The 11499-nt window shown below is 43.3% G+C and overlaps 1 protein-coding gene across 5 annotated transcripts in view; it reads right to left on the reverse strand.

The window, feature by feature from the left end:
- EFHC1 (EF-hand domain containing 1) overlaps window positions 1-7483 on the reverse strand; it is a 75397-nt gene extending 67914 nt beyond the window's left edge. For 2 of the 5 annotated variants that reach the window (XM_046638837.1, XM_046638836.1), the window contains exon 1: window positions 7292-7483. In XM_046638837.1, coding sequence (XP_046494793.1) covers window positions 7292-7354 — 63 coding nt within the window. In that variant the 5' untranslated portion in view covers window positions 7355-7483. Of the gene's footprint in view, window positions 1-677; window positions 815-7291 lie in introns of all 5 variants that reach the window. The other 3 variants (XM_046638838.1, XM_046638834.1, XM_046638833.1) reach the window with 3 other exon arrangements.
- Window positions 7484-11499: the final 4016 nt, after the last annotated feature.

The following is an 11499-nucleotide window of genomic DNA, read 5'->3' on the forward strand; positions in this document are numbered from 1 at the left end:
TGCAGATTTCATCAGCCTTCAACTCACAGGTATTCATGTTTGCCGACACCAGCCACCTGCAGCCCTCCTCACTTCCTCCCCTACCCGTCCCCACGAGAGCCCAGGAACTCCACTGGCAGCCAGCTCAGGCCTCTGCAGCTGCTCAAGCGCAAGACACCAGTATAGACCCCGCCCCCCTGGCTGACCCCCACTGCTATGCGTGTACTTGGAGCTAGCCCCTCCAGCAGTGCAATGGCACATGACTAGCCCAACCCCCATCAGTGGCTTCCACTGCAGTGTGCATGCCCAGGGGGAGAGTGTGCAGCCACAGGAGAGCACACTGACAGCAAGCGCCTCTGCAGCTGCCAGTGAGCTTAAAGTTGGCTCAGGTCCTTGCTGCCTGCTCTGGCCCTCACCACTATGTGTGCAATAGGCCCCTGCCACTACATAGGCACCTGTAGCTGGCTCCCTGCAGCCAAGTATGTGTACACCACTGGCTCTGGCCACCACTACTGCTTGCGCTGGTCCCTAGCTGCTGGACCTGGAGGGACCAATGAAGACCATAACAGCCCTTGCAACCACTGTGGACCCCATGCAGTGCTTGCCAAGGACCACACAGTTGTTGATGCTGTAGACCCCAGTGGCCTGAGCTGAAGAGACATCACGGACCCTCCCCACCAACCCAGTGCTGCACACACCCCTGTACTTGGTGCCCTGAACCTCTAGGATCACAGCATGCTTCAGTGTGCTCGCATCCACAGGTGAAAGGCTGCCCTTACTGAAGTCAGTCCATAAAGTCTGGAAGACAGGACCACTTCTTCAAATGTGAAGACACCTATGCAAGAGATCACAAAGAATCAGGGTAACACAACTCCACTAAAAGAACACAGTAAATCTATAGTAACTGGCCCCAAAGAAATGGAGAACCAGGAATTGCCTGATAAAAAAAATTCAAAATAACCGTCCTAAAGATGCTCAGGGAGCTACAAGAGAATACAGATAAACAATTTAGTGATCTCAGGAAAATGATACAAGAAGAAAATGAGAAGTTCAACAAAGAGATAGAAAACACAAAAAAGAGCCAAACAGAAATTTTAGAGCTGAAGAATACAAGTGAACTGAAGAATTCAATAGCAGCTTCAACAGAAGCCTTGAACAAGCAGAAGAAAGAATCAATGAGCTAGAAGTCAAATCAATTGAAATTATCCAATAAGAGGAGAAAAAAGGAAAAAGAATGAAAAAGAATGAAGAAAGCCTACAGGACTTATGGAACACCAACAAAAGAAACAATGATGTATCACTGAAGTCTCAGAAGGAGAAAAGAGGGAGAAAGTAGTACAAAGCTTATCTAAAGAAATAATGGCTAAGAACTTCCAAAACCTGGGGAGGGATTTGGACTTCCAAGTTCATGAAGCCAATAGGTCAAGATTTCAATCCAAAATGATCTTCTCCAAGACACATAATAATAAAATTGCCTAAAATCAAAGATAGAATTTTAAAAGCAGTAAAAGGAAAAAAAAATTCTCTCATACAAGGGAACCTCCATAGGGCTATCAGTGGATTTCTCAGCAGAGACCTTGCAGGCAAAGAGAGAGTGGGATGACCTATTCAAAGTACTGAAGGAAAGAGACTGCCAACCAAGAATACTTCACCCAGAAAACTAGTCTTTCAGAAATGAAGGCGAGATAAAGACTTGCCCCAGTAAACAAAAGCTGAAGGAATTCATCACCACTAAACCTGCCTTACAAGAAATCCTGAAAGGAGTTCTTCAAGCTGAAACAAAAAGGTGTTAATTATTAACATGAAAATATATAACACACTGGTAAAGGTAAGCATAGAGTCAGATTCAGAATACCCTAACACTGCAATATAGTGACGTGTTAACTACCTAACTCTAGTGTAAAGGTCAAAGGAAAACAGTATTAAAAACAGCTATAGCTTCGACAATTTGTCAATGGATACACAACATAAAAAAACGTAAATGATGACGTACAAAACATGAAGGGAGGAGAGTAAAAGAACAGTTTTTGTATGTGATCAAATTTGAATGGCTAACAGCATAAAAGAGTGTTTTATATATATATATATACACACACGTATATATGTATGTATGTTTTATGTAAGCCTCATTGTAACCATAAAGAAAAACCTACAGTAGAATCACAAAAGATGAAGAGAAGAGAATTCGAACATACCACTATGGAAAATCATCAATTCACAAAGGAAGGCAGCAAGAGAGGAAGAAAGAAACAAGGGAACTACAAAACAGCCAGAAAACAGTAAGATGGCATTAGGAAGTCCTTTACCTACCAATAATTTCTCTAAATGTAAATGAACTGAATTCTCCAATCAAAAGGCAAGCTGGATGGATTTAAAAAAACAAGACCCAAATACACGATGCTTACAAGAGACTCACTTCAGTTTTAAGGACACACAGGCTGAAACTGAAGGTATAGAAAAAGACATGCCATGCAAGTGGAAACAGAAAAAGAGCAAGGGTAGCTATACTTATATCACACAAAACAGACTTTAAGAAAAAAACGGTAACAAGACACAAAGATGATCATTATATGATGAAAAGGGGGTCAATTCATCAAGAAGATAGAACAATTGTAATATATATGCACTCAACATCAAAGCTCCTAAATATATTAAGGAAATGCTAACAGATCAGAAGGGAAAAGCAGACAACAAACCAATAATAGCAGGAGACTTCAATACCCCACTTTCAACAATAGATATATCAGCCAGATAGAAAATAAAAAAAAAACATGACTTGAACCATACTTTGGATCAAACAGACCTAACAGTCATATATAGAATAATCCATCCAACAGCAGCAGAATACACACTCTTCTCAAGTACACACAGAACATTCTCCAAGATAAATCATATGACAGGTCACAAAACAAGTCTCAACAAATTTAGTAAGACTGAAATCACACCAAGTATCTTTTCTGACCACAATGGTATGAAAACAGAAATAAATAACAGAAAGAAACCTGGAAAATTTACAAACGTGAAAATTGAACAACACACTCCTGAACAGCCAACAGGTCAAAGAAGAAATCAAAGGGGAAAAAACAAATATCTTGAAAAAAACAAAAATGGAAGCACAACATTTGAAAACCAACAGGACGCTGTAAAAGCAGTTCTAAGAGGGAATTTTAAGATAAATGAGTGCATTAAGAAACAAGAAAGATCTCAAATAAACCACCTCACTTTATACTTCAAGGAACTAGAAAAAGAACTAAGCCCAAAGTTAGGAGAAGGAAGAAAATAACAAAGATCAGAGCAGAAATAAATGAAATATAGACTAGAAAAATGATTGAAAAGATTAATGAAACTAAGAGCTGGTGTTTTGAAAAGAAACAAAATGACAAACCTTTAGCTAGACTATTTAAGAAAAAAAGAAAGAAGACTCAAAGAAAACAGAAATGAAAGAGGAGACACTACAACAGATACCACAGAAATAAAAACAATCATGAGAGACTACTATGAACAAGCATATGCCAACAAACTGGATAACTTAGAAGAAACGGATAAATTCCTAAGATACAACCTACCAAGACTGAATCATGAAGAAACAGAAAATCTGCACAGACCAGTAAAGAGACTGAATCAGTAATCAAAAACCTCCCAACAGAGAAAAGCCCAGGACCAGATGGTTTCACTGATGAAACCCACCAAACATTTAAAGAAAAATTAATGCCACTCCTTCTCAAGCTCTTCCAAAAAACTGAAGAGGCGGGAACACTCACAAATTCTTTTTTGTTTTAAAGATTGGCACCTGAGCTAACAACTGTTGCCAATCTTCTTTTTTTTTTCCTTCTTCTTCTTTTCCCCAAATCCCCCCAGTACACAGTAGTATAGCAAAATTCCAATGACATTTTTCGCAGAAATAGAAAAAAAAATCCTAAAATTTGTATAGAGACACAAATGACCCCAAATAGCCAACGCAATCCTGAGAAAAAAACAAAGCTGGAGTCATCACACTTCCTGATTTCAAACTACACTGCAAAACTACAGAAATCAAAACAGCACGGTACTGTCATAAAAACAGACACACAGACCAATGGAACAGAATCAAGAGTGCAGAAATAAACTCTTGAATATATGGGCAATTAATCTTTGACAAGGGAGTCAAAAACACACAATGGGGTCAGGATAGTCTCTTCAAAATAAATGGTGTTGGGAAAACTGGATAATCACATGCAGAAGGATGAAACTGGACCCCTATCTTACACCACTCAAGAAAACTAACTCAAAATGAATTAGACTTAAACCAAAACTCTTAGAAGAAAACACAGGGGGAAAGCTCCTTGACGTTGTTCTTGGCAACAATTTTTTGGATATGACATCAAAAGCATACGAAACAAAAGCAAAAATAAATAAATGGGACTACATCAAACTAAAAAGCTTCCACACAGCAACATAAACAATCAACAAAATGAAAAGGCAGCCTATGGAATGGGAGAAAACATGTGCAAACGATATATCTGATAAGGGGTTAATATAGATATAATGGAATATTATTCAGTCATGAGGAAGAAAGAAATCCTGCCATTTACGACAACTTGGATGAAACTTGAGGGCATTATGCCAAGTAAAATAAGTCAGAAAGAGAAAGACAAATATTGTATGATCTCATTATATGTGGAATCTAAAAAAGCCAAACTCAAAGAAACAGAGAGCAGAGTGGTGGTTACCAGGGGCTAGGAGGTGGAAGAAATGGGGAGATACTGGGCAAAGGGCACAAACTTCCAGTTTCTTCAGTTACAAGATGAAAGAGTTCCAAGGATCCAATGTACCACATGACGATTACAGCTAATAATACTGTACTATATACTTGAAAGTTAAGAGAGTAGATCTCAAATGTTCTCACCAAAAAAAAGAAACGGTAATTATGTGACAGGACAGTGGCATTAGCTAATGCTATCTGGTAATCATTTTGCAAAACATAAGTGTATCAAATCAACCGGTTACTCGCTTGAAACTTACACAGTGTTGTATGTCAATTATATCTCAATAAAACTGGAGGAAAAAGTGGAAAGGAAAACTGGAGGTTATGTTAGGTTGATGGAATATTTTTTCCTTTTTCTGTTCTGTGCAATGTTAGGTTACTTTTTAAATCATATATATACACACACATATAAATATATAGACATAAATATAAAATTGAGGATTAATCATAAGATTTTTTTTTAAGAAAAAATGACTTACCTACCTCCTAGTTTCTTTGCAGCCCAACCTACCATTTTCAAGATCTGTACTAGCATAAAAGATACAATAGAGTAAACTTCTTCTGCTAAAAGAGTTATAGACTGTGGACCTTTTTTTGGGGTCACAGGTTCAGGGTCACAAACCAGTTGAAAGGACTGCTCCAGATGCATAACACACACAACTTAGAACAAAGTGGGCTGAGCTGACGTCTTCACTGGGTAACTCGGATAACTTCAAGCTCCTTTTCTTCCACCTCTAAGGACAGAAGCAACATCAGCTGCTTCGTTTGCTTTCCCGCTTTTTTTCTCTACCATCACTCAACTATATGATCTTTATCGGTGGAGCCTCATGAGCACCCCAGGCAGGGCAACCTCAGGCCCCCTGACCCTTCTTAGTCATTATGGTCACCTCTGAATGACTTGAGAGTTAGACACACCTAGTCCTTCAGTGCTGAAGACAATGACTATGTTTTTTAAATCTCAAATAAGTAAATGGGTTGGCACTTGGCCAGTGTATTTAAAATATGAAAGGGCTCCACTGCATAGCCCATCTTACTTGTAGTATGGCAATATATGTTCTCAGAGACTGGCACCTCCAGTCCACACCTCTGTAACCCCCAAATCAACTCAACCCTGCCTTGTGGGTAACCCACACTCACCACCACCAAATGCTCAGGTGGCTCCTGCACAGGGCAGGAATGTGCCTACAACATTTTCTAAATTACATAAAACTGAAAAGTTCACGGCAGTGAAAAATCTATGATGCTGTCCTAATGCAAGAATAATTACAAAGAAGAGATTCAGAATCCAAATCCTTTCACCAGCCTTTCAATTTCAACTCATTCTCTCAAAGAAGATAAATTGACTACATATTTTGTCCTACCTTTATGACCACGGAGAGAAACCTATAAATTCTGAAACTATATAAATATAAAATATTATGGCCTCATCTATGATAATCAGCCTACTGAATCTCAATATTGATCTTCCAACATATATTTCAATAACCCCGTTAAAATTAAATACTAAATAATTTTGTCAGTTAAACTATGTCAGGAGAAAAAAACAAGCATTATTTTTCCTCTTCAATTTCGTCTAGCGAACACAACTAAAAACACTTAAGGTAGGAAAGGAGCAAAACAAAATCTAAACAGGAATCTTTTACAAAAATGTTAGAACAAAAAGAATAGGGCTGGAGGAAGGAAAAACACAACTTGTCAATTGTGGTTGAAGGAACTGGAATGGAATTCTCTCCCACAAAGCAGGGAAGGCCGGTTTGGGAGGAAGACAGGCAAGGGTTGAAAGTCTAACTTTTGGAGAAACAGCAACTAAGAAAGAAGATAAAACAAGAATGAGAAGGTGACACTAGATTGTAGAACAGGCAGAAGTGCTGGACAGAAAAGGGATGGGGTTGGGCAGAAGCATAAATGAGAAGGGTGGAGATTGCGGAAAAGGACCAGGCAGGAGAGAAGAGAATGAGTGGAAATGATAAGACAGGAAATGGAGCTGGGAATGGGAAGGATTACTGGGTCCAGGATTCAGAAGAGGGAGGAGGAGGGGCGGGAATGATGGGCCTGGGGAGGGGGGGGGATGGGGTTGTGGGAATAAGGATGAAGATGTAGAGAGGCTGAGTGGGAGAAGGGGACGAGGCTAGGGGGCGGGGGTAGTGCTAAGGAAGACGCTAGGCAGAGACGGGTAGGGTGTGGGAGAATGAGCTAGGGAGAGGACTTAGAACTTGGGAGTAAGGAGGGGAAGGAAAACCGTGATCTAGAGGGAACAGAGGCCGGGGCTACAGGAGCAGAGCAGCAAGGAAGAACGCGGCTCCGAGGATGAGAAGGAACGAGGCCAAAGACTGCCAGTGTGGAGTGGAAACACTAGAGAGGGAGGGAGTGGAGGGCAAAGCACGGGAGAGAGAGGATGAGGCTGGGTCTGGGAGGACGACAAATGCGGCAGAGAAGAGGGAACAGGGCACCAGTTTGAAGGGAGAGAGGACAATCGTGGGTGCAGGAGAACCGAGGTGCACCACGCGGCCAGCCCGTCGAGGCCGCCGGGCAGCGGGGACAGGTGGGGGCCGGCAGAGAAGTCCTCACCGTGGAGTCCTTAAAGGACATGCCCGGGAGAAAGGGCAGGCCATGCACGGGGTTGGACGCCATCGCAGCCGCTCTTGCCGCCGCCACCTGGGTCGGGTTTTGTCCTCCCCAGTTGCCCGGGCGACGAGGCGCGTCCGCCGGCTTCCTGAAGCTCCATGGCAATGCCAAACATCCTGCGCGCCCGCGAGGGGAGGGCGGGGCCGGAGGCGCTGGCGTGACAGGTCTGCGCGTGCGCCGCCTGGGGGCTTCGCGTTCTCGCGGTAAGTGGCCGACGAGAAAGGGGAGGGGCTGGCGGGCGTTGGGGACTGGTCCCGCCCTCCCCGCTCCAGCCGCAGAGATTTGGGAGCTGGTGATATGGAGACGCTAGTTCTCGCGGTGCAGTCCAGGGGTCTTAGCCGCCTTGAGATGGGTTACGGTAGAAGGGACGTTGCCTTCTTTCCCACCCCACTTCCCGCCGCGCCCCGCCTGCGCCGTGAGCTCACGCCCTCTGCTCCCAACTCTGGGAAAAGGGCCCCTTGTCCCAGTTCACACTGTGATGTGAATGGTTGCTTCCAGTCAAAGTGTTACCTACCCGGGACCGTGCTTCTTGGGGGCAGGGGCTGTGGATTATTCATGGTTGTATCTCTGCGGGTCAAGGATGTAACTGATGCATCCATCTGGTCCCTAATCCTCCCACAGCCCCATTATCTTTTTTCCGTCTTCGCCTTTCTTTATTCTACTTTATATTTTTTGTTCAATCTCCGCAGTTATGCACCTTCTCAGTTCTTGTAGGCCGGGCCTTGCATATCGGCCTCAGGACACTCAGTGTTTGTTGACTGAAGAGCTACACGGTGCTCATTCTCACTTCTGATCTCTAGTGTATGCCTCCCTGCAGCGGCCAGGAAAATCAGGACCAAATAAGTCATAAGAAAGAACGAAATAAGTGAGGTGAACTGTTGTCAGGATTGTAGCTGTTCTCGTCTCTGGCGCTTTTTACGAAACCTGTTTAAATTATCATTCCTTAAAAGAAATGCAATCCTGTTCCTGAAACATTTTCAGGAAAGAAAAAAAAAAAGCTATCCGTCAGCGCTAAGGAACTTAGAAATAAAAACAAAAAGTAAGCAAAACCCGGGTGCCCACACATTGGATTCGTTAGGTCTGAAACGGGGCTCAGGAATCTGATTTTTGCCACAGCTATTTCTGATAAGCCAGTTTAGGAACGTGAGTGGCAGGCCTGACACAGAAGGCAGGTCTCCGTGTCATGGATCGTTTTACTGCCAATACAGACAGCTACTTTAGTTTTCTTGCTGCTTCTCAGAGCAAATCTCCCTGTTGGGTTTCACTAGTAGGCCTCGAGCTCAGGGGGCCCAGGACGTGAATCCCTTGGTGGCACCTGAAGTAGTTACTGGTGGCTGTCTACCACACTCTGCCCAAAGTTTCCTGTCTACTAACTCTTCCTCTCCCCTTACTACTTCTATTTTCCATTCTTGTCCTTTTTATTTTTTTCACCTTTTAAATTTTTCATTTGCTATTGGTCTACTACCTCAATGCAGGCATTGAATACATGTTTTTAAAATCAGTGAATTGCTTAGCATCGTTGAAGTTACTGAAAACTTTAAAAGTATGTGTCCATTGCATTATACCATAGCCACTGACCTAGGGTGGAAGCCAGCCACCAGGAGAATATTTCAAGATGGCAAGTTCAACCTTCGAAGAGAAGATGCCTCTCCCACTTTGCTCCACCTCACTGATGCTGAGTACCCAGAATCACGGGTGACTATCGTCTTTGCCAACTCTTCATGATAGCCGTGAACTCTGTCGACGAAAATAACCCATAACCAATCTATAAATGAAAATTTGGGTGAGTTTATTCTGAGCTTAAATCTTAGGATTATAACCCGGGAGAGTCTTTCCACAAAGGAACAGAGCACTCCAAAGAAGTGGGGGTATACAGGGTGGTTATATACCCTCAAAGAGTATGTTTCACATGTGATTGAAATGCCCCTTTCACAATAGTCACGAGGCTGCTCTGTCAGCACAGCGATTGATGGAAATGGCAGATAGGTCTGCTGTCTCAGTGAACGCCGCGCGGTGGCAGATGTGTTGCCTCGGGCTGGGGGGGTCACAGATGAGCGCTGCACTCGGTTCCCAGCCTAAAGAAAGATGCTTAATCTTTAAGGAGATGCCAACATTGGGAGGGAGAGGGATGTTGCACCTTTATCTCAAGGGCCTTTGCTCTTGCCATAGGGAATCTCTAAAGCGGATATACAGTGCACGCTCAACAGCCTTGGTCAGGCCCTTTTGGAAAGATAGGGTCAGGCCAAATTAGGTTTACACCAAATGGCTTCCTCATATACTCCAATATATCCTATTACTTGCCATTTTTATTTGTTATACGATCCCTCCCTCCCTCTCCCTTAATAAAAGTAAATCCATGGCATTAGGGTACACTTTGAAGAGCCTTCTGGGCTACTGCACACTGCACGGTCTCTATCCCCTGGTTGGGTAGGGAAGGAGCCCATGGAGGCTGGAAATGGTGAGTCACGTGAAAGCCTATTGTCCACTGTGGCATCTGTTTTCATTTGGAGTGCCCTCTGCTCAAATGCCTTTCTTTCCCGGAAGAGCACACTAGTTACTTGGTTAACAGAGTGGATTTTAACTACTTTCCCACCCTAGAAATGCTTGATGAAGAAAACTTCTCTTGGTCTGTGGCCTCGTAAAAATGCCATCACCTCTGAGGAGGGGAAGCCAGGCAGTGCTGCATCAGTGCTCAAAAGCACAGGGACAGGTCTGTGAAGGAGGAGAGAAAAAGGCAGGGTTTCAGAAAACTTCTTGGACCCTGAGAAGGTTTGGTGTGAGAAAGACTTTATGTCCCATTTCTCCCTGTCGTGACCACTCCACATGGATGTGCTTCCGTCTGTCCTCGCCGTTTCCTATGTTGTGGAATATATGGGAGGGAGCAGGAATGTGACCGCCCCTGGCAGCTGGAGTAGAAAGTGTCATGGTTTGAAGGCTGTGCATTAAGCCTGGACTCAGAAGACCACAGAGACGGTGCATGACCTTAGCAGGTGTTGCAAAGCTTGGGGAATGGCAAAAATGGAAAGAGCAGACTGCCTGAAGGCGAAGCCCAAAAGAGGGCCTCATGGTGGATGACGGCTCCCAGGAACTCCTGATGGGAGATGTCAGACTTACAGAGGCTATAAGCAGTCACCAAAAATAAACATTTCAGCTTCACCCAGAATTTGTTTTCAGTCCTGTGACATTCTTATTCTTCAGTACCTAAAATCACAGGACAAATATCAAGCACACGTGTGTGTGTACAGACATGTGTGTGTACATGTGTGTGCATGCATGTGTGTGTGTGTCTGTCTCCTGGCTATTTCTGCAGTGATTTGGTGCTCTGCTTCCCTCTGCTGGATAGAAGTGGTACAGCACAGTTTCTGGAAAACAAACCAAATTAATTACGCACCTGTAGGTTTGAACGGGCTGGGGGTGTGGTGAGTGAGTGACTGCAGAGAAGACCTTGCAGGGGAGTGTCCCTGGGTCACAGTGCTCTCTACCATTCATTTCCATCACTCCTTGGTCTCTGGGATCTCCTACCTAAAAAGAGTGCCGGTCAACCACTTTGATCTTTGTAAACTACGGAAAAAGGAGAGAGAAGCAGCCACAGTGATTTCCGAGCAGATTTAGGATGTGCAGGAAATCTTCATTTGACGCAAAATCACACAATTCGGATTCAGACTATTTTAGTCTTGCAATTGGCTCCTTCTAGGGGGTTGAAAAAACTTGTTTCTGCTGCTTTTTCCTCCCTTCAGTCAGACCCACTCCTTCCCTCTGGCAAAGCCTCTCAAACCTTAGCTCACAGAATTAGAGATTCCTCAGAAGGTAAGCTTCTGGGGGAGGTTCTTCGTTATGTTCATTGCCATTTTCTAGCTCCCATCCCAGTGCCTGGCACCTCACACTCAATAAACAGTGGTGAAAGAACTGACCAAGTAAATGAATGAATGATGACTTGGAAATCACCTGAAAAAGTATTTTGCAAACTGCTAGTGGATCCCCACTAGTAGGTTTTAAAATCAACTTAGTGGATTGTGACAACAACCAGAATTTAAAAAAAAAAAAAAAGAAAGAAATGGAATATAAATTACCAGGATGGATCCCATGTTGTATGGGTCAAAATAATTTAGTGAAAAAATTTTCGAGATGTATACATACACACCCACTCAAAT

The sequence above is a fragment of the Equus quagga genome, chromosome 15 (genome assembly GCF_021613505.1).
Source record: "Equus quagga isolate Etosha38 chromosome 15, UCLA_HA_Equagga_1.0, whole genome shotgun sequence".
In the NCBI taxonomy this organism is placed as follows: domain Eukaryota; kingdom Metazoa; phylum Chordata; class Mammalia; order Perissodactyla; family Equidae; genus Equus; species Equus quagga.